The sequence below is a fragment of the Mchenga conophoros genome, linkage group LG23 (assembly GCF_057382185.1).
Source record: "Mchenga conophoros isolate Kocher_MC1m ecotype Shallow Benthic linkage group LG23, M_conophoros_male_GT1.1, whole genome shotgun sequence".
Lineage (NCBI taxonomy): Eukaryota > Metazoa > Chordata > Actinopteri > Cichliformes > Cichlidae > Mchenga > Mchenga conophoros.
Window position 1 is genome coordinate 17,871,416 of NC_140547.1, and position 26,650 is coordinate 17,898,065.

General features: G+C 39.7%; 2 protein-coding genes across 2 annotated transcripts in view; both read left to right on the top strand.

Annotated features, from left to right (window-relative positions):
* LOC146546956 (protein NLRC3-like) overlaps positions 1 to 1,482 on the top strand; it is a 24,914-nt gene extending 23,432 nt beyond the window's left edge. Inside the window, exon 7 of the mRNA XM_085265362.1 lies at positions 1 to 1,482. This exon is cut by the window's left edge and continues 320 nt beyond it. Coding sequence (XP_085121488.1) covers positions 1 to 1,482 — 1,482 coding nt within the window.
* Positions 1,483 to 4,459: 2,977 nt separating this feature from the next.
* LOC146546957 (uncharacterized) lies at positions 4,460 to 26,604 on the top strand. Its single transcript, XM_085265363.1, has 8 exons — positions 4,460 to 4,759; positions 6,517 to 6,690; positions 13,098 to 13,271; positions 18,510 to 18,556; positions 18,701 to 22,201; positions 22,642 to 22,688; positions 25,554 to 25,772; positions 26,192 to 26,604. The coding sequence occupies exons 1-5, from the start codon at positions 4,509 to 4,511 to the stop codon at positions 19,273 to 19,275; spliced, it is 1,221 nt and encodes a 406-aa protein (XP_085121489.1). The 5' UTR covers positions 4,460 to 4,508; the 3' UTR covers positions 19,276 to 22,201; positions 22,642 to 22,688; positions 25,554 to 25,772; positions 26,192 to 26,604.
* Positions 26,605 to 26,650: the final 46 nt, after the last annotated feature.

The following is a 26,650-nucleotide window of genomic DNA, read 5'->3' on the forward strand; positions in this document are numbered from 1 at the left end:
CAAAAGTTCACTCTGGACTGGGCTGAAGACAAAGTCAACCAGGACATCCAGTTCATATTTCCATTCACTTTCAGAGAGCTGAATGTGCTGAAGGAGGAAAAGTTCAGCTTGGTGGAACTTGTTCATCACTTCTTTACTGAAACCAAAAAAGCAGGAATTTGCAGCTTTGAAGACTTCCAAGTTGTGTTCATCTTTGATGGTCTAGATGAGTCTCGAATTCCTCTGGACTTCCACAAAACTACAATCCTAACTGACCCTAGAAAGTCCACCTCAGTGAATGTGCTGCTGACAAACCTCATCAGGGGGTACCTGCTTCCCTCTGCTCGCATCTGGATAACCACACGACCTGCAGCAGCCAATCAGATCCCTCCACAATGTGTTAATATGGTGACAGAGATTAGAGGGTACACTGATCCACAGATGGAGGAGTACTTTAGGAAGAGATCCAGAGATGAGGAGCAGGCCAGCAGGATCATCTCCCACATCAAGACATCACGAAGCCTCCACATCATGTGCCACATCCCAGTCTTCTGCTGGATCACTGCTACAGTTCTGGAGGATGTGCTGCAAACCAGAGAGAAAGGAACACTGCCCAAGACCCTGACTGAGATGTACATCCACTTCCTGGTGGTTCAGGCCAAAATAAGGAAGGTCAAGTATGATGGAGGAGCTGAGACAGATCCACACTGGACTCCAGAGAGCAGGAGGACGGTTGAGTCTTTGGGAAAACTGGCTTTTGATCAGCTGCAGAAAGGAAACCTGATCTTCTATGAATCAGACCTGACAGAGTGTGGCATCGATATCAGAGCAGCCTCAGTGTACTCAGGAGTGCTCACACAGATCTTTAAAGAAGAGAGAGGACTGTACCAGGACAAGGTGTTCTGCTTCATCCATCTGAGTGTTCAGGAGTTTCTGGCTGCTCTTCATGTCCACATGACCTTCATCAACTCTGCAGTCAATCTGCTGGAAGAACAACAGACATCGTCCTGGTGGTCAAAAATTTTTAATGCACCAAAACTACAGTATGTCCACCAGAGTGCTGTGGACAAGGCTTTACAGAGTCCAAATGGACACCTGGACTTGTTCCTGCGCTTCCTCCTGGGTCTTTCAATGCAGCCCAATCAGATTCTCCTACGAAATTTTTTGCCAGACACACTAAGTAGCTCACAGACTATTCAGGAAACAGTCCAGTACATTAAGAAGAAACTCAGTATGAATCTGTCTGCAGAGAAAAGCATCAATCTGTTCCACTGTCTGAATGAACTGAATGATCGTTCTCTAGTAGAGGAGATCCAACAGTCACTGACTTCAGGAAGTTTCTCCACAGATGAGCTGTCTCCTGCTCAGTGGTCAGCTCTGGTCTTCATCTTACTCTCATCAGAAAAAGATCTGGATGTATTTGACCTGAAGAAATACTCAGCTTCAGAGGAGGCTCTTCGGAGGCTACTGCCAGTGGTCAAAGCCTCCAACAAAGCTGTGTAAGTACATTTGTACTGATCCCTCTACTTTTATCATGCAGTTGAGTCTGTAATTTATTTAATCAGACTTTCCATCTTTGTAAGAATTTGTGTCCCAAAGCATGGCAATTACTCTAAAACAACTGTAACCTTTTTAATGTCTCATAAACTCAATGTTCTTGTGATGCAACATCCAAAAACTATGGCAGTATCATTATTAGTGCTGCTGCTGTGTTACTGGTCTTTTAAAAAAAACCAAACAATCAAACTTTACTTTCCATGTGTTCATGCACCAGTTTTGCATTTAATCATTAGTTTTTACTACACTGTGCCTTGGGCTTCAGTGTTTGTTTACTATTCTTGACCTGAGCTCTCCCCTCACCCCAAACTGTTAACAGCAGATGGTTGTACCTCCTGAGCCTCATTCTCCTGGAGTTTTTCCTTCACACTGTTGCCAAGTGGGAGTTGTCAAATTGTTGGTGCAGACTTTGGTGCATATCAAACAAGCAGTTCTAGCTCCTTCCGTCTTAAGCATACTTTCCCTGGTTGTCTCTTCTATGGCTGCCATAAAATTTCCTCCAGATTATAATCCGCCCACAAAAATCAAAAATACAAAAACAACTCAGACTTCATGCCATTTATTGCCAACATGGTGTCCTTTTTGCCAGCCTTTGATGATAAACTGCACCACTATCCATAATAAGCTTTTCCATTGCTTTTAATGATTTTAGACTTTACACATGTACATTGTCTTTCTTTTTATTGTGGGCACACAGATAACAGCTCTTCTTTTGTTACAACTGAATTGAAAACACAACTCAGATCAGGGAAAATCTCCTAATTTGGATGATTTTCCAGGTGGTATCTGGGATCAAAAGTTGAAATCAGCTTGGATAGCCTGTACAATGAGTACAGTGGCTCACTCCTTGGGCAAGAAGACCATTCAGTCTAAATGCTTTTTTCCCCTTTCGTGGCTGCTGATGAGGTTGTTTTTGGATTGGCTCATAGCCATTCTCATCGTCTTCAAATTAACTGACAAACTGCTGACTGCTGCTATAGTTTACTGAGTATGTGACTCATGTACTAAAGGTTAGAGTTGTGACTCCAGTGCTTGAGTTTGAGTCTGCCCAAGACATTTCCTTTGTGTCCATCTCCTCACTTCTCCCTCCTTTTCTGACTTCCATACTTTACACAGTGAAGTCAAAGTGCCTAGTGTTCTGAGAAATCTTCACCTCCTGCATCTCCCAAATCTTCTCTGTCATATGAAATCAACAATATTCTCTGAGTATAGAATCTTTTCACGATCTTGAATGATAAGGATCCACATGGGCACAGTTATTTCTTTCTTTTCTATTTAAAGAGCAATGACATTGTCTAGCCAGATGCTCTTAGTACAACCGAGGTCTCGATTGAAGCGTAGAGGAGATCAGGCCTTTGCAGTTGCAGTGCCTAGACTCTGGACTAACTTGACAGATGATATTCGTACTTCAGAGTCTAGTCAGTCTTTAGAAGCATGCCTTAAAACTCATTTTTTTTATGTTGGTTTTTAATTCGAGTTCAGTTTGAGTACCATCAGGCCTTTTTTTCTGTTTGCTATTTTTGTCTTGTTTTTATGTTGTATACATTGTCATTGCCTCATCTCGTTTATCTGTATTTGTTTTTCTATTGTTTTCTCATGTTCTGAACTAATTGCGAAGCACTTTGGTCAACTCTGTTGCTTTTAAAAGTGCTATAGAAATCGATTTGATTTGATTTGAAGGGTTCCACCTGTGATTTGTAGCTGGAATAGAGTGTGGAAAAACTTTAGTTTAGAGGAAAAACTAAATATTATGTCCAAAAATATTTATATATTTGAAAATTTGCGGTAACGATATAACTGACAATATAATTGACGCGAGACAAAATACTTAACAACTCTACAACTTTATTAGTGCAAAAAAAAAAACCCCGAACAATGTATTTTAACTTAAACAAGCAGCTGGTTTTTTTATGTGCATTAAAGCTATATAAAAATGTTACAGTGCAAATGCAAATTCCATGCTGACAGTTAAACCAAAGGGCATTTTCAGTAGAAATGGGCCGACATATCCTAAGCATAACCATGTATAATGTCCACAAAACTTAAAAAGAGGTTATACACACACAATACTAATATTATGTTGAATCACAGTAGGTATTACTCCATAAGGCACGTGACTATGGTAGCCGTAATGCTCCGACAATCAATCAAGCGGTGCGGCTTCATAGCTTAACAAAGTAGTATTAAAATCAGTGCTCTCAGCAATCTCGTTAAAATGACATGGCAAATCACCGTTAGCAAGTTAATGCGGATCGCCCCGTGTGTGGGGCTGGACGGCGCTAACGCTTTGACCTTGTGCAGCCCCAGGTTTTTCAGCCCACTTGCATGTTCTACCAAAAATTGGTGGGTATCTGACAGACAAAAACCTCACCAGTTCCACACTACTGAAGTTGGCCCCGTTTTTACAAACCAATTTTGGTTCATCTGTTTTATTCAACGATCTGCTTTCGCCCTTCTCATTCTCCGTCACTGCCATACTTTTTCTGACATGTGCGTATGAAAACAAATGCACTGCACATGCACATTTTACTTATATTCTATCGCAATATTTCATTTTCTTATCATTGCCTAACATTATACCAGTATTATCGTGAACGGTATGATATTGCCCAGCCCTAAGCAGCAGAAGAGTACAAATCATGTCTTACCAAAAAGCCACAACAACTAGAATTTACCTACCTTTGGTATTTCCTGACAGCATAATATTTACTGAAAAGATGTCTTCTCTCATCTTTGTTGCTATGAATGTTCCTGTTTCGGCTGTCCACTTGGCTCTAAATTGTACAAATAGATCTGAGAAGATTACGTTTCTAATCACAAATCAGAAATTATGTTTTTATTAGATTTGCAGTTTGTATTCATGTCTTCTGAATCAGAAGGTGGGGGAAGTGGACCTTACAAGGACTAAGTGCTGATCTAGAAGGGCAATTGTGTTTTAATGAAGTTATTTTGTTAACCATTAATTGTGTTGCATGTTGGCATTTTTACATTTTTTCACAAATTTTGTTTTATTTATTGATTTCATTAGTTTGTTTGTTTGTTTTTTCAGACTGAGTCACTGTAACCTCTCAGAGAGAAGCTGTGGTGCGCTGTCCTCATTTCTCAACTCCCAGTCCTGTAGTCTGAGAGAGCTGGACCTGAGTAACAATGATCTACATGATTTAGGAGTGACAATTCTGTCTGCTGCTCTACTGAGTCCATACTGTACACTGGAAACTCTCAGGTCAGCAGTTACTGTATTTAAATTACTTTTCCACTGAAAAAGTAGAGTAACTAATTACTGTTCATTTTTAGGTATTTTAAATACAGTTACTTACAATGTACTTGCGTTACATTGTAAAATAACTAAACTCGCTGAAAATCATTATTTAATTTAAATAATTTATCTTCTAAAGGTAAAAATAAACTCTGCCGCTTTAACATCGCTGTAGTGCAGCTGCACGTCATTTCGCGCCAGTTTGCCGCATAGTCGTATTCTACAGCGGAAGATGTCGGACTCGGCTGAAGCGAGGGCCTGTATTATGAAATGGAAATATTCCCGTCACTTTACTTTTCTACATACAGTACATACAGCATGCAGGAAATATGGTGCTCATTGGTTTGAGGAAGTTTCAGAGGAATTCTGTTTGTTAACCAAAGTTCAGAATTAACTTCACTTTGTTGAATCACATGACATGATTACATACATTATGTATGAATATGTTACTCATTGCTTTAAAAATGTAAAAATTTTAATGTTTACTGCGTGAAATATGTCATGTATAACATTTCTTAAGTTAAGCTTTTTTGTTATTCAGATATGTTGCAGAAAAATATATTTGTTATTCTGGAATTGTGTTTCTTAGCTAAAGAAAGTTACATTCCTTACTAAAAAATGTTAAAGAATGTTTTTTTTATAGAATGTAATAAAGATGATTCAGGAAGCAAAAAGGCTAAACTATTTCATGTTGACTCGTATTTTTTTAAAAATTATTTATTATTTAAAGAGTTTAATTTCTATTGTTTGTCCACTCAAGGTTTATGGGGATTTTAATAAGTATTTAGTTAAATTACTTATTGAGTAATTAAGTTACTTTTCAGGCACAGTAATTAGATAAGTATTTTAAATACAATATTGATTAAGTAATTAGTAATAGTAATTAATTACTTTTTTAAAGTAACTTACCCAACACTGCACGTCAGGAGTGAAATATTTCACTGCTGATCATTTACAGTCTGAATGATTTGCATCTATAAACAACTATGCTTTATAGCCTTGTCAAGTGGCCTTTTATTTAGGACTCTGATTTTGGGTAGCAGAATAAGTGAGATATCATTTTGGTTTCTGAGATATAGTGATGTTGTTTTCTTAACTAATTTATTTAATTTAAAATTGTGTGTTAGAGTTATTTATATTTCATTTAAGGTATTTTCTTAAGAAGTCTGACACATAACAAAGATGTTTCGGTGATGCAAAAACACCTTAGTAGGATTAACTGCTGAAAGGTATAATTCTACATGTGGAGACACTGGTATTAATTTCAGTAACATTAGTATCATTTTTGTGATGTCTGAACTGTTATTTTATGTATGGCAAGTCACTAAATTTCAAAACCCAGGCCTCGCGCTCAGTCCTGCATTACCCATGTGATCTTGTGTGAATACCAGCTGGACTGGTCGGGTGCAACAATAGCTGCAGTCATTTAAATAATCTCTGACAGTGGAAAATATTGTATCTTTTGCTTGCTGCGGGCGTGATAGTTGCTACTAGGAGAGATTTTTTTCAGGAGCGGAGATGTTACCAAAACAAGTTTAAAAAATTAAAGTGTTACTGTTTTACATTGTCTGAATGTGCTATTAAAATGTACAAATGGATCTAAGAAGATTGCATTTCCAGTCACAAGTCAGAGATTATGTCTTTAGTAGTTTTACAGGATTTTTACGTATTTTCAAATTTTTGTTTTATTTGACTGATTTCATTTGTTTGTGTGTTTCTTTCAGACTGACTCACTGTAACCTCTCAGAGAGAAGCTGCGGTGCCCTGTCTTCAGTTCTCAACTCCCAGTCCTGTAGTCTGACAGAGCTGGACCTGAGTAACAATGATCTACAGGATTTAGGAGTCAAGCTTCTGTCTGCTGCACTACAGAGTCCACATTGTACACTGGAAACTCTCAGGTCAGGAGTGAAATATTTCACCGCTGATCATTTCAGTTCTGAATGGTATTATTTGATAAACAACTAAGCGTTTTAAAATTGTCAAGTGACCTTTAATTTAACTTTGGATAGATTATTAAATAAATTAAATAAATACAATTTTATTTATATAGCACCTTTCTAGGCAGAATCACAAAGTAATTGTTTTTAAAAATAACTGCTAAGCCCACAGTTCTTAAGGTTTGGGGGAGAGAGTTCCACAGTCTAGGGGCCACAGTGGCAAAAACTCTGTCCCCCTTAGTTCTCATCTTAGTATGTTTTAAAGCAAGTAAGCCCTGATCAGACGACCTCAGGGATCTCCTAGGGCAGTGGTTCCCAAACTTTTTTTGCTGGGCCCCCCTTTGTTCTACAAAAAAATAGTTTGCGCGCCCCCCCCCCCCCCACACACACACACATCCTCCAACCACACACACCCATATTTTGCTCCATTGCGGTTTATTTGACACCTCAAACATTTTGTAAACAATTAATCAAATACAAGTAATCTGCAATAAATTACAGGTAGTAATAAAATAAACTCTTTTACACACCTACACAGGTATTTTTGAAAACGCAGCTGTTTCGTCCACACGTAAACGGCATTTCAAATCACTGAAAACTGAGACTTTTAAAACTCCTTTTTTGCGTTTGCGTGTGGACAAGGAATACAGAGTTTGTCACGCAGCATCAAAGGTATGTGCGTTTTTCACGTCACGCTGTGCGCACGTTATTGTTTACATGAGATGAATTGCAGAATGGCAGATAGAGACAAAATACTGTTAATCTGACTATCTGCAGGTTTTACACGCTTACTTATACACACGCAGTTACTGTCCCTCCATTTACAAAGGCAGAGGTGTCACGGTGTAATTGTTTTACATGTATTTGTTTTTTTTTCCTGTGTAATAATATTCAACATTGCTATCAATACATTTTTCAAAAAATGTCTCTCTGTGCAAAATGGGTTTAAAAACATAAACAGCTGTGGGATTTGAACCGAGGGAACAAATCGTGGCAGGATCAGCCTGATGTTATTTGTATCCCGCTGTAACTTTACTGTATAAAGTATAGTATAGTATGTATATCTCCAAAATGTCAGGAGTAGTTAGTCATTACAAGAAGTGTTTGTGAACTAAAAATCACAAATGTGGGGTACTGTTTGTCCGTGATTTAAACAGCCCAGCGCTGCTCCCAATGAAGAGAAAACCAATTCTGCAGGGGAGACCTACCTTGGCACTTGTGCAGGTGAAGCCAAAGGGAAGATATGCTTCACCATATTTTCTAGTGTTTGGCTTAGAATGAAGTTGGTTTGGAAACATATTCAGCGATGCTTCATCTCCTGCTTTGCGTTTCTGTAGGCGCCCGTGCTAGCAGTGTCCAAGCGTCTTGTTTTTTTCCCCCCCTTTTCAACCCACGCCCCCCTGCCATGGCTCTGCGCCCCCCCCCAGGGGGCGGGCCCCACACTTTGGGAAGGTCTGTCCTAGGGAGATAGAACTGTAGCAGATCAGAGATGTAGGATGGTGCCAGTCAATGCGAAGCTATAAAAGTCAAGATCAGGATCTTAAAATGGACTCTAAATTCCACAGGAAGCCAGTGTAGCTGAGATAGCAACGGTGTCACATGTGAATACTTAAAAGATTTTGTCAGAAGCCTAGCTGCAGTGTTTTGCACAACCCGCCAACAATCCAGAGAACCTTTGCTTAGATACATAAACATAACAGTGAGTTACAATAGTCCAAGCGTGAGGAAATAAATACATGTATAACATCTCCAAGTCAGAGCGATATAAAATAGGGCTTAACTTAGCCACATCTCATAAATGACAAAAACACAAGACCGAACCAGAGACTTCACACGACCATCCAGTGTAAGAGTCGAGTCCAAAGTGACACATAAATTCCTGATATAGGATTTAACCTAAAGTAGGAGAGAGGACCAAGGGCTTTCACTATCTGGGATAAAATTCTGTCATGAGCGCATACAAGGGCTGTGTCCCAAATCAGGGTCTGCATGCTTGAAGTACGCATTTTAAGCGCGATTACGTCACCGCCACGCGACGACGGCTGTCCCAATTCAAAGTGTACTTCAAATGCGTACTCCAAATGCGCCGTCGATTTCCCCAAATATCAAGCGTGGTCCGGTGCACGCTTCGTGGTCCCATATATCCCACAATTCATAGCGCGGCGGTGGGTGTGGATAATTTTGCCGCAAAATACGGCAGAAGGGAGCGGCCGAAGAGTGAACTGTCAAAAGTAAGTACTGACTATGACGTCACTTATTTATGCGCGAATGTTTAATAAGGAAGAACATTAAAACATTGCTGTTGGCCACATGTCGGCACAGTTGTGTGACATTAGTGATGTTTGTTGTTTCAGAGCCTCTAGATATATATATATATATATATATATATATATATATATATATATACATATGTATGTATGTATATATATATATATATATATATATATATATATATATATATATATATATATATATATATGTATGTATATGTATATATATATATATATATATATGTATGTATATATATATATATATATATATACATATATATATATATATATATATATATACATATATATATATTTATATACATATATACATATATATATATATATATATATATATATATACATATATATACATATATATATATATATATATATATATACATATATATATATATATATATATATATATATATATATACATATATATATATATATATATATATATATTAGGGGTGCAACGATACACAAAATTCACGGTTTGGTTCGATACTCTGGTGTCACGGTTTGATATTTTTTCGATACAAAATAAAATGTTCATGCCTTTTTAATTTGTCATTTATTAAAATTATAAATATATATTTTAACTCAAAAGTACAGTTTTTAAATTTAACCCTAACCCTTGTCCGTGTTTTTTACTTTGACAGTGAATGCGCACCTGCGGACCATTTATGTGCACCCCTGGTTATTTAACTCATCATATCGCAGCCACAGAAATTATTTTGTCCATGAAACCATAAAGCTGCACTTTCTTTTTGCCTTATAGTCTGATTTGTCATAACTTTTCTGTTTTGCGGTAAGCTTTTCTTTGGCTGTCACTTCTTCACCCTGACCTGTCTTATTTGGCTCAGCAGAACTGAAATATATATCCTGCTGCTTTTACACACGCACTCACATAAGCTCAGCGATTCTCTGCGCGATCAACCTCTCACATGTTTAAGCTTGCTGCGGGAGATTTCACTTGTCATGTTTGCGTAGTAAGCTAAAGATTAATAAGACAATGTCAGAGGAATTGGTGCACAAATTATCATCACTCACCAAACAGTACTGTCGCTCTCTATACACAGTTCACGCGATTGCAAAGTGAAAGCAAAAAAACAAGCGCAAATTCAAACGCGATTTCAATATGTCACATATTGACAGTGGCTCACCGATGCCAATGACATAATTACCCAGCTACATTTCTGAAAGAATGCAAAAGCATTGACATATATTTTTCCTTCCTACAATAGCCGGACGGGCAGGGCAGAGATAGATTTTGGTAGCCCAACTGGAAAAATCGCTAGCCCCAGGACGTCGGGCTAGCGATTTTGCGAGCCCTGTATCTGATTGAGGAATCACTCATCTTTGGAAAAGAGAGTTTATTACAGAGAAATGGCTCTTTCCAAAATAAAAGCTATACTATCCGCTTCTTCTGGGCTATATTCTCAGCAGCACATTAAACATATCAGGTCCACATAAGGAGAATCATGTGCTAACGGCTGTCTAAATGACTCGGGTAAAGTTTGTAGCATGCATGCTTGTTGGTTTTGTCTTTGCACTAGGATGATGTCGGCGTAAATGTGCAGTCATATTCGTTGTGTTCCCACTAGTGCTTTCAGGTTAACCTCGTTAAAATGACCTTAACGCCATTACACGGCAAATCTCCGCTAACGAGCTACCGCCGATCGCCCCGTGCATGGGGCTAGACGGCCAACACGTTAACGAGCTAACTGCGCTAACACACTAGTTCCCACCCATGTAATTGAGCATTGCATGGCACATCCAACATACTGTTTTACTTTAGTCCATGACTCGCTTACCTTCAGGGTCATACTTCACATGAAAACCAAAATAATTCCAAACACCAGATCTGAATGAGGGTGGGGGAGGTCCATGTTGCAAGGAGAGCTTAACTTCTGTCTCGCTAGCTTGCCCTGCTCTCTTCCTTCTGACGATGCTGTCTGTGTTGAGCGCTCAGTGGATCTGCGCTCGACAGTGCAGCCTAGGCGGAGTAGTCGAACGCAGATTCACTGAGCGCTCAACACAGACAGCATCGTCAGAAGGAAAGTTGATAAAATAAATTACAAATTTTGTTTTGTTCGATACATATGCGTACCGAACCGAAAGCACTGTATCGAACGGTTCAATATCGATACGAATATTGTTGCACCCCTAATATATATATATATATATATATATATATATATATATATATATATATATATGTATATATAATATTCTGACAATACTATAATATTGGCCATATTATATTTACATTACCACAGTGAGAGGAATTTAGTCTCATGAACAACATTAGCTAATTGTTATTTACTAACTAATCATAAATGACTGTTCAGTACAGAAGTGAAGCCCAACAATCATGTTTTACAGTCCCGTGGTCTCAGCCTCAGATACTCAACTAATCAAAGTGATGTCATGACAAAAATGAATGACCAACAAAACTTTTTTCCTTCCTTCATTTATGTCAAACAATGCTGTATGTAACGTTTCTCGCGGTTAGTATCATGGTTGCTAGGGAACCTGAACAGCGCGACGAAGGCTAGACCGTCCCATTTCACAAGCCTCTCACTTCCGCACTTCTCGTACTTATAGTACGCACCGTACGTAGTACGCGTAGTACGCATAGTGCGCGTACTTCAAGCGTGCAGACCCTGAATTGGGACACAGCCAAGGACTTCAGTTTTCCCCTCATTAAGCTGGTGTAAATTTGCAGCCATCCATCTATTAGGTTCTAAGTACTGTGAGAAGAATTTTTACAGTCAATTTTTTGTTTAATTAGTAACAGAAAAGTACGGTACGGGTTATGTTTCTTGTGGCATGTTTTGTTTAATCAGGCCATTTGTTCTACAGCAATCAATGTGGTAGTTGAGTTTGTGCTGATGTACCTGAATTAATTTAGCCAACAAAAGGCCTGTTCCTCTCAGTTGTTCTGCTCACGCGTCACTGATTCAAAACAGATTCAGACAACAGCGATGTGGATTCTGATGGTGCTGTTGAGAGTGAGGACAGCCAGGCAATTAGAGATGGGCGACCGTGGCTCAGGGGGTTGGGAATCACATCTGTAACCGGAAGGTCGCCGGTTCGATCCCCGGGCTCTCTGTCCTGGTCGTTGTGTCCTTGGGCAAGACACTTTACCCTACTTGCCTACTGGTGTTGGCCAGAGGGGCCGATGGCGCGATATGGCAGCCTCGCTTCTGTCAGTCTGCCCCAGGGCAGCTGTGGCTACAACTGTAGCTGCCTCCACCAGTGTGTGAATGTGAGAGTGACTGAATAGTGGCATTGTAAAGCGCTTTGGGTGCCTTGAAAAGCGCTCTATAAATCCAATCCATTATTATGGGTTGGAAGGCCAGAACTATATTCAATTTCCGAGTATCCACCGAAAAAAACAACTTCTCATTTCTCACGCACAGAGTAAAAAAAAAGACAGTGTTTCATAAATGGCAGGTTTTAGTTTAGAGTTTTAATATCAGTTCCACAAATTCGTAATTCAGCTTTTGCTACAATCCAAATATTGAATTTGAGGAGTTTGTTGCTCAAGAAAAATAAACAGTTTTGCTCATGAACAAGTTTGTTCATGAAGGTAAAAAATATATAAATTAAAATACACAAGATACAATAACAACAATGCCAAGTTATAGTATTTCTAAAACTTATTTAACTTTAATATTTAAACTTTGAAGTTTAAAGTTCAATTAATATTTAACTTGTGTCCCCTCTCTCCTTCATTTGTGTTTTGTTCTTGTCTCTCTGCTTATTTCTTCTATTTACCATAATCCCTTAAACCTCTTCCTGAAGCCTGTTGTTATTGGAAGGATCTTTATTTATAAGGGAGTTCTTCCTTTCCACAGTTACCAAGTGCTGCTCAAAGCAGATTGTCTGAGAGTTTGGGCTTTCTCTCTAATAATTTAGCGGGTTGGCTCATAGTGTAAAAAAGCTTGACATGACAATGACTGTCTGTTTAAAATTGTCCTTTTTAAATAAAATAAAATAAAATAGAATGGATAGAATTGGATAGACATTATTGTATGACAAACACAAAATCATTGTTCAGAGGTGGATTGTTGTTTTGTGTGTCTGCAGTCTGTCAGGCTGTCTGATCACAGAGGAAGGCTGTACGTCACTGGCCTCAGCTCTGAGCTCCAACCCCTTCCAAATTAGAAAACTGGACCTGGGCTACAATCATTCAGGTGACTCAGGAATGAAGCTGCTTTTGGCTGGACTGAAGGATCCATGCTGGAGACTGGACACTCTTAGGTATGGAGAGAATATCTGATAGAGGAGGAAGACTTAGAAACATTCCCTGTCTCTTTCACACACTTCCTCTTTGTTTCATGCAGATGTTTTAAATTTAATTTATATTAAACATATTTTAAAAGAGAGAGAAAGAAAGAAATGAATTCAAAAATCCAGGATTTCTTTCTGGTATTTGAAAAGGCAATTCCACTCCTCATTTGAAAATCCATTTCCCTTTCCTGTCAGCTCACAGATTAGCTAATATATTAGTATATTATATTAGGTATCGGATTAGCTCTGGAATTAACTATTGGATCAGCTATCAGATTGGTTATTGGATTATCTCATTTCCAAAACCCTGAAGCAATGCAAACTAGCCACGCAGCGTGATTTAAGGTACTCACAGGCACAGGCTGGTTGCCTGGATTTTTATACACTGCTATTTGTACTCATAGCTTTGCAATGCTAGAAAGTGTGTGTGCTTGCAAAAAGGCCATTCAGCCTTCAGATGTACTCTCTGCCCGACATGGATATGTGAAGAATGAAGGGACTCTACAGTAAAATGGAGAGCTGAACCTCCTAATGTACGCCTTTAGACTCAGCCTGACCAGGTGTTAAAGGTAACGTGCTAACATGGCTAATGCTAGTGTCACAGCACATAGACCCACTCTTTTAAGATCATGCTGCTGTGCTCTTCACAAACAAAGCTTAAAGCAGCTCAGACTATTAGAACCAGCACTGAGCCCTGTTACATTTATACAGTGTTAGATCGAAGGGTGCAACCTACCGCCTTTAAACTAGTGGTTAAAATGCTGTCTGTAAACACATCAGTCCACATGTTACCACATTACTTTATGATACTTAGAATTAAAAGAACTGAGACAGGCTGATATAAATAATAGCTGTCAGTTCTCTCCCTCCTTATATTATCTCCAGTCTTAGCAGATATTATTGACTTTATTTATTTTAATATGTGAGTGCACACATTTATTCTGAACTGGACATAAATGATGATCACAGAGTGTGTAATATTAATTTTTATATAATATTACATACATATTTATTAATGTAATTTAATCAAAATCCAAACACAGTGTGCTGAATCTTAACATTGAATGTCTAGTATATTCCAAAGAGCATAATTTAAGCATTCACTGCACCTACAGTACCTACACCTAGTCAAGTGTGGTAAAGATACAGATAATGAAATTTAATTATTACTGAAATATGCATAATGAAAAACAAAACTGGGCAGCACAGTGGTTAGCACTGTTAACTCACCGTGACAAGGTCCTGAGTTCAATTCCACCATCAGGCTGAGGTCTTTCGATGTGGAATGATTCTATGTGTGTCTGTGTCTATGTGTTTGGCCTGCAAAAGACTGGCGACCTGTCCAGGGTGTACCCTGCCTCTCGCCCTAAGACAGCTTGGATAGGCTCCTGCGACCCTGAAAAGGATAAGCGGAAGAAAATTGATTTATGGATGGAAAAACAAAAGCTGAAACTGATTCACTTTAGTACTATGCTCCGTGCTTATAAAGACCCTTGATGCTGTGATATATACTGTAAATCATATGGAAATAATTTTCACAGACCTCATAAAGTAAGTAAGTTACTGCTGATTTTTGGTTGATGTTTATATTTTCAGGTGTTTTTGTGTGTGCATGGTTTTTTTTTTTTATGACAACAATTGGAATTCCTCTGGGAGATGAGGACACACCCACATCTGTTCCATATCATAGTCATTTAGGATGTTATAGCTCTGAGTCTATTTTGTGGCATCAGACACCCACACAGGAAAACGAGCACCTGAACTTTATGCAGGAGAGACTGCATCAGTGATGGTTGACTCTGCATCTTCTGCATCCTCTTCTGCATGTCCTTTAACTCACAGTTCAAATCACTTCAAAAGAGTTGTGTATATTTACCTAGAAGGACATCTGTAACTTGTACAGATTAGTAGTTTTGCTTGTTTTATGAGTTACATTTAAAAAGAGAGAGGGAGGATATGAAACTTATCATTCCCCTGCAGAACACAATCTTAAGTGCTTATTCTTTTGATCTTATGAATTCCACTCTGATGTGAATTCACTTTTTGTCTGATGATTGGCACAAAGTTTAAACTGGTTTTCTTCTGAGAGATGCTGCTGAGGCTGAAAATGAGCCAATTGAAACAATAACTGAAAAAAAAATCTATACATAAAAAAATCTCTTAATTCCTGAATTACAGGCAAAGACATGCCCAAAAGTTTAGTTTCTCCGGATGTTTTATCACTCATCTAAGTGACTTCTTCTGTTATACAGATAAGTAATGGAATGTTTCTTGGAAGGAAAACTGATGTGTACAGTTGAATTCAATCTACTTTTTTAAGGTTTTTAAAGTTAAGCGAGTAGTTAACGCTCCATCACCTACATCGTAGTTCTTTGGGCTGGGGTTAGGCGACGAGAAAAAAAAGCCACATGGCTGAAGCTTTGCTTGGCGACCTGAACGCTGGGAAAGTCATACAATCTTGTGGGTTGGTAGCGAGACAGCCTTTTGTTTGCTGAACACCTCCTGTAGGTCACGGTCCTCTAATGGGATGGAGGTAAGAGCTAGAGCCATTCAATATGAGAGTTAACCAGTGGAAACCGAGAATAAGTTGGGAAAATTGAATGGGGAAAAAGGTAAGTGACTCTCCTGGCTGTTCATTATTATTATTATTATTATTATTATTATTATTATTATTATTACAGGATCTAACTAGCATGACAGTTTCAGTTTGATGAGTGATGTGGGCAAACACTTGATTATTTATTTTGATTGTGATTAATAGCTTTGGGTAGTATGGGAAGTTCGAGTGCTAGGAGAGGAGTGTGCAACTGTTTAGCTAACTCTCAATCAACAAGTCTCTGCCCGACACCGAAATCAGCGAGAGCCTGAAGGGGTTGGAGTAGCCTGGTAAGCCTGCAAAAACACAGGGAGCAGTAGCCAGGGTTTAATATTAGTAACTGATCTGCCCACCTGTATCCCAGAACATACCTGCAGGTGGAGCTTTTTAACCATTTGGGGCAGGATACTAGAAAGTGATCAGGCAAACCACCTTACGGGGTGGCTGTAGCTCAGGTGGCAGAGCAGGTCAGCCACTAATCAGAAGGTCGGTGGTTCGATCCCAGTGATGGTTCACTCTGCATCCTCTTGCATGCAGGCAGGCTGCCTCCTGGCTGGTTTCCAAATATCCTTGGGCAAGATAGTAACCCCATGTTTGCCCACTGGTGGTGGTCAGAGGGCCCGGTGGCGCCAGTGTCCGGCAGCCTCGCCTCTGTCAGTGCGCCCCAGGGCAGCTGTGGCTACAATGTACAATGTAGCTTGCCATTGCCAGTGTGTGAATGACTGAATGTAGTGTAAAGCACTTTGGGGTCCTTAGGGACTGAGTAAAGCACTATACAAATGCAGGCCATTTTTTTTACCATTAAAAATAGTTGAGAGCTGGAAATGCACAATTTGCATCGGTTCCAGCACAGAATCTGTGACAGAAGAGGCAATAACTGGGGTGGATGTTTGTACTGGTAGTGCAGCGGAAGTCAACCCGAAGACAGCGAGGAAATGACCTGCGGAGTCTGTTTTTCTCTCAGCTTCCCTCTTCCTCAGGCGTTGTCTATCTGGAGGGAAAGGGAAACTAAATCCTTGAAAGAGGCGGGTTCATCGCGAGAAGCGAGCTGATCTTTTATGCACTTTTAGTGCTTGCAAATAAATGTAGTGCCTGACCTGGCCAGCCTACCTCTTCCAATACCAGCCACCTCAGTGGACTGGCCAGTGGGGCTGTGGGAGGAATCCAGAGTAAACCTGTGCAACCTCCAAATAGAAAGGACCTGGCCAGGTGATGGAATGGATCTCAGCACCTTCTTGCTGTTAGGCAACAGTGCTAATCACCACACCAAGTGCTGCCATAACTGGAATGTATAATTTCAAAGATGTACTGTATAAAATAGAAACAATATATACCAGATTTGGTGTGATGCTTGACCCTACAAAACTCCATGGTACTTTATCAACTTTGAATGCCTAGATTTGTGGTTCCTGGTTTAAATGCATTCACTCTTTAGATTCAGAAATCAAAGCAATAAGAAGCCAGATCATCAACAGTTTGATCCACGTATGGATTGATGTGTAGTTGTGAAAATGTTGGACTGTTCCTTTATTAGTGTCTAACAGTATGTGTATGAGAGTGATGTAATGTCCATATGTGCATGCTGACAGTGTTGGGGAGTAACGGAATACATGTACCGCCGTTACGTATTTAAAATACAAAATATGAGTAACTGTATTCCGTTACAGTTACCGTTTAAAAAGGTGGTATTCAGAATACAGTTACTTTGTTGAAATAAATGGATTACACTGCGGTACTTTCCTGTTTCATTTTGTCGCAGGTCAGGACTGTTTGGGTTTTGTTTGACAGCTACGTTCTGTTGTTCCAGGCGGCAGCGTTACGGTTGCCATGGTTACAGGGCGACGCTCTCTCTCTCTCTGCGACTGTGTGTTTCCTGGGTGAGAGAGCACCTTTTCGTTGTTGTTGTTGTTGTGCTAAGCTAACAGGCAGAATGCTACAAGCATAGCTCTAAAGAATGTAGCATCATGTTCAGTGTAGTCCGTGTAGCAGGGAGAATGGACTGCCATACACGTTATGGGTCTGTGAGCGCGAGGAGGGAGAAAAAGGGGAGTGGAAAGGTACGAGTTGTCATCGAGGAAAAACGGGAGCTGGAAGCATGTAAATATAATAATAACCACTTCAGCCAAGAAGAGTGCCTGACGAGCCCAGTTGTAAGTAAGCTATTAAGACTCGACTGTACACCGTGTTCCTGTTTTCCTCCAAAAACAATAAGTTCCGTTGGAGCAGTCTTTCAACGCCTCTCTCTGTCTCTCGCAAGAAAAGTTGACCCACACAACAGAGTGAAGCTATTTTTCGGCTACGAGCCGACAGGGACCCCGCCGTATTAGTCAGAGGTCCCTTTACTACAGTTCGGAGTCACGGACCTTCAGTAATAGTAATAAATCACACAGCAATAGTACATTCACGTTGTTGTAAAAAGCATGATAATATATTAAGTAATCCAAAGTATTCAGAATACGTTACTGTCATTAAGTAACGTAACGGAATACGTTACAGAATACATATTGGGGCATGTATTCTGTATTCTGTAATGGAATACATTTTAAAAGTAACCTTCCCAACACTGCATGCTGAAAGAGACTGTGCTGGTCTGACCCCCCTCCTCCTTTCAGGGTGGAGCCTGCTGGAGTCCGATGGTTGAGACCAGGTCTGAGGAAGTGTAAGTGTGCTTTTAATGTGATTCATGAAAACAAAGCATCACTCATTCACATCTCTGATGTCAGGACTCATGATCAAAGTGTCAATCAATGAACAGATGATGGATCAATAACTGCAGCTGGATTGTGTTTGTTCTCTCCATCAGATTCCTGTCAACTCACAATCGACACAAACACAGTACACACAAACCTCAAAATGTCTGACAACAACAGGAAGGTGACACGTGTGGAGGAGGTTCAATCATATCCTGATCATCCAGACAGATTTGATGTTTATGAGCAGTTGCTGTGTAGAAATGGTCTGACTGGTCGCTGTTACTGGGAGGTCGAGTGGAGAATAACAGTTATTATATCAGTGAGTTACAGCAAAATCAGAAGGAAAGGACTCAGTTATGACTGTTTGTTTGGAAACAATGATCAGTCCTGGAGTCTGTACTGCACTGATGATGGTCCTCATTATGTCTGTCACAATAAGAAAGAGACATCCATCTCCTCCTCATCCTCCTCTGTCTCTAACAGAGTAGCAGTGTATCTGGACTGTCCTGCTGGCACTCTGTCCTTCTACAGAGTCTCCTCTGACACTCTGATCCACCTCCACACCTTCAACACCACATTCACTGAAACCCTTTATCCTGGGTTTATGCTCATGTCTCCTGGTTCCTCAGTAACTCTGTGCCGAGTTGAGTGTAAAGAGTGTCCTCCTGTTAGAGAAACACTCTGACTGTTGAACAGATAGTTCAGTCTGTACATGTTTGTCTCTTTCACTCAGAAACACATTTTCAGATTCATGGATTCAATCAGTTGACGTATAAAACTGTTCTAAATGATTCCTTGTAAACATCTTCAACTCAGCAAGGTCCACTTACATGTTCATGACCAGCTGATGTGATTGACATCAGTCACTATGGTAATTTGCCTGGTAAAAAGAGCCAGTGCTGCCATGTAGCCATCCTGCCTCACTGACAGGCTTTTGGACTGTTCCAATTAAACTATCAGTTCCCTAACATCACAATGTGTGGCTGTTATGCATGTCAAAGTGATGTCATTTTAGGCTTAAATGTCCAAGTTGCTCAGTCACATTCATTACCATAGTGTAACATTACTCAGCTAATCAGAAAGGAAAAGCTAAACATGTCTATGGCCTTCACATTACTCAGTCTGAAGCAGGTCTCTGATCCAGATTAAATCCAAGGTATAGATATAGTGCTGCTATGACTGAATCTTCTTTGTTCTTATTTGCTTTTTCTTTGTTGTATTTCAAATCCCAGGAAGAGATGCCTTGGAAGTGGAAGTATTGCCCTGTTAACTTTCAAAAGAGGGCAGCTATTTAAGCATTACAGGCTAAAACATTGGATTTTTGCAGCAACCAAAGTATTTCCTTGTTTACAGATACGCCAGTTCTGTTTTGCTGTATGTCATGTGGGTTTGCTGTTCTTGTTCGGAGACTGTCTGTTGTACCCACCTGTGTACTGCACACTTCAAAGTACAACATAAAGTCAGGTGCCCTTATAAAGGCTGTAAGTTTGAAAGCTGAATCTGCTGCACCGAGCAAAACAGACTAGGAACACAACTGGAAGAGATACAGAGACTGATTTTCATATAGCACTTTTCTACTCTTCTGGAGTACTCAAAGCACTTAATACAGCATGCCACATCCTTCTATGATTTTTAAGTACCGTACTTACTAACTAACATTCCCACCCTGATGGATGCATCAGAGAGCAATGTAAAGTAAATATTTTGCCCAAGGACATTTGGCATGCAGACTAGGAATCAAACCATCAACCTTACAACCAGTAAATGACCTGCTCTACCTCCTGAGCTAAAACCACCATGAAGTGATTGGTTGTGACCTAAGTAACGACAGAGATGGTGCACAAGAGCAAATGCTGATAATATGGAGGGGTGCCCTCAGGCCTCTGGGTCTGAAGCTCGGTCCTCTCTGGCACAGCTGGCTGCCGGCAGAGCCTGCGGGCACGCCACTGCAACCCCCTCTGGCCTCTGCTCCATAGCTGCTGGGTGACCTCTCGTTTGGGGCTCTACTCAGCTCTTCCCAGGAGGGTGGCACGGCTCCCCCCCCTTTTGGTGGTCCTCCTCGGGTCCTTGTACTCTGGGGCCTCTGGATATCTGGGGCCTGGATCTCCTCGATACCTGCTTCATGCCCTGGGGACGGGGCTATGGCTCCCTACACTCTCTAGCAGATCGTTACATGGAGAAACCTTTGGAATACAAGCATGCTGATCCATACAGGTATGCACACAGGTGTACACACGGGTGTTCACAGACGCGGACTACACCTTTCTTGGCTGCTACCTCAAAGCACATTATGTGCTGTCTATCTTGCGTGCTGCACAATATCGTTTAATATTTAGTATCTACTGTTATCTACTGCTAGCTAGTTTATTGTGATGGTGCTGTATTTATTATGTTGCTCTTTTTTTTGTTTGCTTTCTCTTCTGTTTTTTTTTTTTCTCCATACAGGTGATCCAGGTGTTTTTTTTTTTGTTTTTTTTTCTTTCTTCCCCCCCTTTCTCACCGTCTCTTCTCCCCTCTGGTTTTCTTTCTCTCCCTCTCTCTTTCATTCTTTCTCCCTGTCCTATCCCCCAGTCATGTCTGTCCCATTTGTAGCAACCGAAAATAAAATAAATACATAATTATAATAAAGGTCAATCAAAGGGACCAATATGGCAAGGCCATGATGATCCACTTGGTAAAATAAATCCACTTGGCATCTTTCTTGGCCTTAAGACAACAATTCTGATGGCTAAAGATCCAAACGGGGCACAAAAAAGAAAAAAAAAAGATAATATGGAGGAATTGCCTCTTCTTTCTCCTTTGGTTTCATGTTTTCTCCTGGATTTTTCCAAGGATCAGATTTGTAGATAAAATGTGGAATGTACAACACACAATACAGAAAAAGCTTTAATAAAACTGATTCTTCCAAAATGTACCTTAAATTCAAAAAGTACTAAAGAGATAACAGTAATGAGCACACACTCAAACAGCAGTAATGATGACTAAGAAGTTCTTCAAATGACACTGTAACTGTATTTAACAGGAACATGGTCATTGAAAGCAACACACTTGATGAAATAGTCACATGATGTTCATCTGTCTCAGCTGAAATGTTTAAAATTTGTTCCAATGTGTTAAATTGACTGAATATTTATGGAATGAAGCTTCCAGTGAAAAGTGAATCAGTGTAGGTCAATGACTGCATCGTGTGTATGATTGCAAACAAAAAATTGAAAGAATTTCAAGAAGACAGTACAAAAAATATATTTGAGCAGTGAAACAGACAGCAGGTAGATGTGTGATGTTTCCCTGTGGTCTGCAGGTCCAGGCCCAGAGTGATGGATCTACATCAGACAACTGAAGTAAATTCAGTTGTTAGCAGCACAGAAATAACCACAAAGCATAAAAACGTAGAACGCCTAGCACGCAGCAGCTACAAGCATCTTGTGTACATTTACTCAGCATGATAGCAACAACCTGAACTATATTTATGATACACTATTTCAGACCATTCAGCTCCTTACCAAAGACTGTGTGTCACATCCTTCTCTCCTGTCCACCTCACAGACTGTCTGCTCAGCTAACCTGAAATATCATCTGGACGAACTGTTACAGTGAAGCCTGAACTCACAGTGAGTGAACCTCTGCAGCCAGATATGTACAGCTGTTTCACTGAGTGAAACTCACTGGCAGCAACATAAACACATTTTATAAAATTAAGTTTAATCAATAGACTAAGAAACAGTTTGACCTTTTTCTTAGGATTGATGCATGCTTCCCATCCCAGAAGTGATATGATACTGTCCAACAGATTAATGAGACAGCAGAGCAGATGCTTGAGGACATGCCTTTGAATCCTCTGGTTTAAAATATTTCAAGCATGATAATATATTAAGTAATCCAAAGTATTCAGAATACGTTACTGTCATTAAGTAACGTAACGGAATACGTTACAGAATACATATTGGAGCATGTATTCTGTATTCTGTAATGGAATACATTTTAAAAGTAACCTTCCCAACACTGCATGCCGAAAGAGACTGTGCTGGTCTGACCCCCCTCATCCTTTCAGGGTGGAGCCTGCTGGAGTCCGATGGTTGAGACCAGGTCTGAGGAAGTGTAAGTGTGCTTTTAATGTGATTCATGAAAACAAAGCATCACTCATTCACATCTCTGATGTCAGGACTCATGATCAAAGTGTCAATCAATGAACAGATGATGGATCAATAACTGCAGCTGGATTGTGTTTGCTCTGGTTTAAAATATTTCTTCAACATTCTATAATCCAGTGACAGTTGTCAGTATTTCCACTAATGCACAACAAACAATAACTTCTGATAATTCATTCGGCAAATTTTATTTTTCAAATTGTAAACAAATACAGTTTAAAACAGCGTTTCTATTGCTGCCACAGTGTAACTCAGTTTAGCAGCAACCTGAAGTGTCCATCGCAGTGACCAATCACATTAGGATGCCACCCTCTTGGCCACCCCCCCCCCCCGGCTTCTGCTCCGCGGCTGCTGAGTGAGCCCTCATCTGGGACTCTCCTCAGCTCTTTCTGGGACAGTGGCACGGCTGCCCCTCTGTTGGTCTTCCTTGGTCTCTTGTGTTCTGGGGGCCTCTGGATGTCTGGAGTTTTGATCTCCTCCATACCTGCTTCATGCCCTGGAGGACGGGGCAGTGGCCCCCCCCACACCCTCTAGCAGATCATTACATGAAGGAACCTTTTAAAAAAACAAGCGTGTCCATGCTCACAGGTGTACACACTATGGAATGCCAGGACTGCCATAATGAATTAATTAAATACACCATTAAATAATTAATTAAATGTGTCAATAATTAATTAAAATTGGAATTAATTAAATAAATAAATAGTTATGACACATGTAATTAATTAATTAATTATTGACACATTTAATTAATTATTTATGTATTTCACATTTTAATTAATTATTGACACATTTAATTACTTATTGACACATTTAATTAATTATTTAATGATATATTTATTTATTTCATTTTGGCAGTCCTGGCGCCTGGCTCTCATCATGAAATAATTTTATCTGTCAGCCTCACCCATCAAACTCAGGGGGCGGGGTTAACGCTGATCGAGTCAAAACCATTGCTTTGGCCTGGTGGCCATTGTTTCTAGCACACAACAACCGGCATGTGGAAGCTAACAAAACTGAACTTTGAAAAACCCTCTTTGTGTGTCACAAAATACCGTTTTAATATTTTTTTAGCCGAGAATGTAGTGGTTTAATCTTCATGTGTCTGGTCGGTTTGTCAAGATACAGCCTCTTTGCAAAAGTGTTTCGATGATTTCGGAGATGTCGTCCCAGTCTCACGGCAAAGCTTGGGATAGACCCGCTCGCCTCGCAAGCAATCCCACCGACAAAGCGCAGGCCCCGGTACACAGCTGTAGTAACCCCCGCTGACTTCTTTTACTGAGGTTATATTTATCGGTGTTTTATTTCCTGAAGTTCTTATGTGTCCTACGTGTTTCAGTCGCCAATTCTGAATTATAACTAACATTAAAAAATGTTTAAGGAGGAGAGAGAGCAAATAAATCTGTTTAACATCTGATCTTTGGGTTTTTGTTCAGTAATCAGCGTGACCTGTGTATAAACACATAAAAGAGATAACGTTGGTGTTTCCGTCATGTAGTAACTGCTGGCTTTAACTGTACAAAGGTTGTTCGACACTATGAAACACATACAGACTTCATGATGTTCGGCTAATATTTTTATTGTGAATATTAATCATGAGGGTAAACGGCCCTGTACACCACGGAGCGAGGTCAGCATATCCACGATATCCTCAGCTCCATGAGTTAACACAGAGTTTCCCAGCTGACTATCTAACTGCCAACTATTCCAGAGACATGAAAATATACAGCATAAAGAAAAGTGTAAGAGACTCAGCAGCATATTAGAATAACAGTTATAGATTTAATAAATCACCAAATGAATCCAAGAAACGAGCAAACCTGTTCCGACAATTTGAGTTTGTATTCCCTCAGCTGCAGACTCGCTGCTGTTTAAATGTTTGAAAAGGAAGATTAGATATAAAAAACGTCAAACATAGACTCAGTCTGCCTTCACATTTGATATGAGGCCAGCACGTATAGTGGCTGTGTCCTGTTTTAATATCATACATGTAAAATTGTTGTCTGACCTCCGTCGATCCAGCCGCTCAGAGTCCGTGGTTACCATGGTTACTGCATAAGCGGCTATAATGTTAACAGCTGGCACTGAGAAAACCTACCGGCAGCATGGGTGTTTATGTTTTTCATTGCAAAAGAACTGTCTGAAAGGTTAACTGAAGTTAACTTGGATAAATTATAGCTAAGGAGTATCACAGATATCGCCTACGTGAGCTGTGCGACTGTTCACCACACTGAAATCAGCAGGCTATTACTGAAATACACGTGCTATATCATAAACTATGATATAAATAGGGAGGTCCTATTAACATGTTTAGTTTTAAAGGACACCTTCCTGCCTTTAGTCTCATTCATGAGCAGTATTAGTTTTCTTCTAACATCCAGAAGTCTGCACGATGTGTTTCATAGTTTGTAACAAGCCTTTGACAGGTAAACATAACATGACCGAAAAAGCCAAAAAAAAAAAAAGAGAGCGAGAGAGAGTGTTGACATAGGAAGAGAAAATGCTCTCAATTATGGAGACAGGCAAATGGTTCATTTATGTTTGATGTGTGTTTATTCCTCCCTAAATATCGTCGGTGAAGTTCGCCATGCACGTAAGATTTTCCTGCGCATTTTTATACCTCTGCCAACAGAGAGAGAAAAAAATCACATTCTAACAGACAGCTGGTGCTTAGAATACAGTTGAATAACTATTAAAAAACAGATGATATTTAGATGATAGTTCAGTCTAACACATGTGCCAGTGAACCATTAAACGTCTGTGAAACTATGCAGTTATGATTTGTGAACTGATGGTATGTTTTTGTCTTTTTTAGAACACAGTTCTGGATGGACCTTTTGAGTGACATGAAGGAAATGCACCTCTTTAATGGTAGTCATGAACACATGTGCTTGGTGCGCTTCATTTTCATGGCTGTGCTTCAGAGGGATCTGGATGAATGCAAAAGAAAGTGGAACACGCACCTGATCCGTCCAGTTAGCCAGTCACGCTGTCCATCTGGTAAACCGGATGTGATGTATTACCTGCCTCATAGGTTTGTATCACTTGTCAATTAAAAATGTGAAAAATCAAAATTCTTTAATTTAAGTAGAAATCAGAAAAATGACATTTTTTTTTTTTTAGCACCTTTTAATCTATAAACGGTAAATGTCCTGTATTTGTATAGCGCTTTTCTAGTCCCTAAGGACCCCAAAGCGCTTTACACAACCAGTCATCCACCCATTCACACACTGGTGATGGCAAGCTACATTGTAGCCACAGCCACCCTGGGGCGCACTGATCTATGCACTTGATCATATAGTCTTCTTTTACTGTATGGTCATAAAAAACAGACACCACAGTGTTTGTACCACCAAAAATTTGGACTAAATAGGTCTACTTTTTTTCTACAAGGATGTTGTTGCGTTTTCTTAGTATTTTAATAGTAAAGATTTTCCTTGTACAAACTTTTAGGTTTGGTGGACGCGACTGTGGCCTTGCAGTTGGACATCAAGAGCTGAGCCAGTTCAGGATGAGTTCAACTCCCGATTTCTGTGGAGACCCTCACCTACAGGAATATTTTGAAGGACTAAACAGTGGCTTCAGTTCATCACAGACATTGGAATCTTGTGTGGAGAACTACATCAGACTAAAAAGGCTTGCTGGGTTGTAATGCCAAGGTTCCCACACATCCCAGAACTGTGGATTCCACTTTGTGGTTATAGTAATGCACCACCTGCACTTTTGTTAAGGCTAAAAAAAATGTTTTTTGCTTCAAGTAGAACACAATTATAGTTCATCAGTTTATAGTCACTTAAAAAAATTGCCTTTGTGTTTTTCCAAATAAGAATATCAGTTGTGACAGTGCGATCAAATAAATTATTTCTCCTAACAGATGATATTGTGAAGACTCTCTTAACCTCCACCTTAAAT

Excerpts from the sequence above, each read along its gene's own strand:
- LOC146546957 (XM_085265363.1), top strand. The coding sequence starts at position 4,509 with ATGTTGGCATTTTTACATTTTTTCACAAATTTTGTTTTATTTATTGAT. Across the intron at positions 6,691-13,097 it reads TGTACACTGGAAACTCTCAG|TCTGTCAGGCTGTCTGATCA; the intron begins GTCAGGAGTGAA and ends GTGTGTCTGCAG. Across the intron at positions 18,557-18,700 it reads GAGACCAGGTCTGAGGAAGT|ATTCCTGTCAACTCACAATC; the intron begins GTAAGTGTGCTT and ends TCTCTCCATCAG.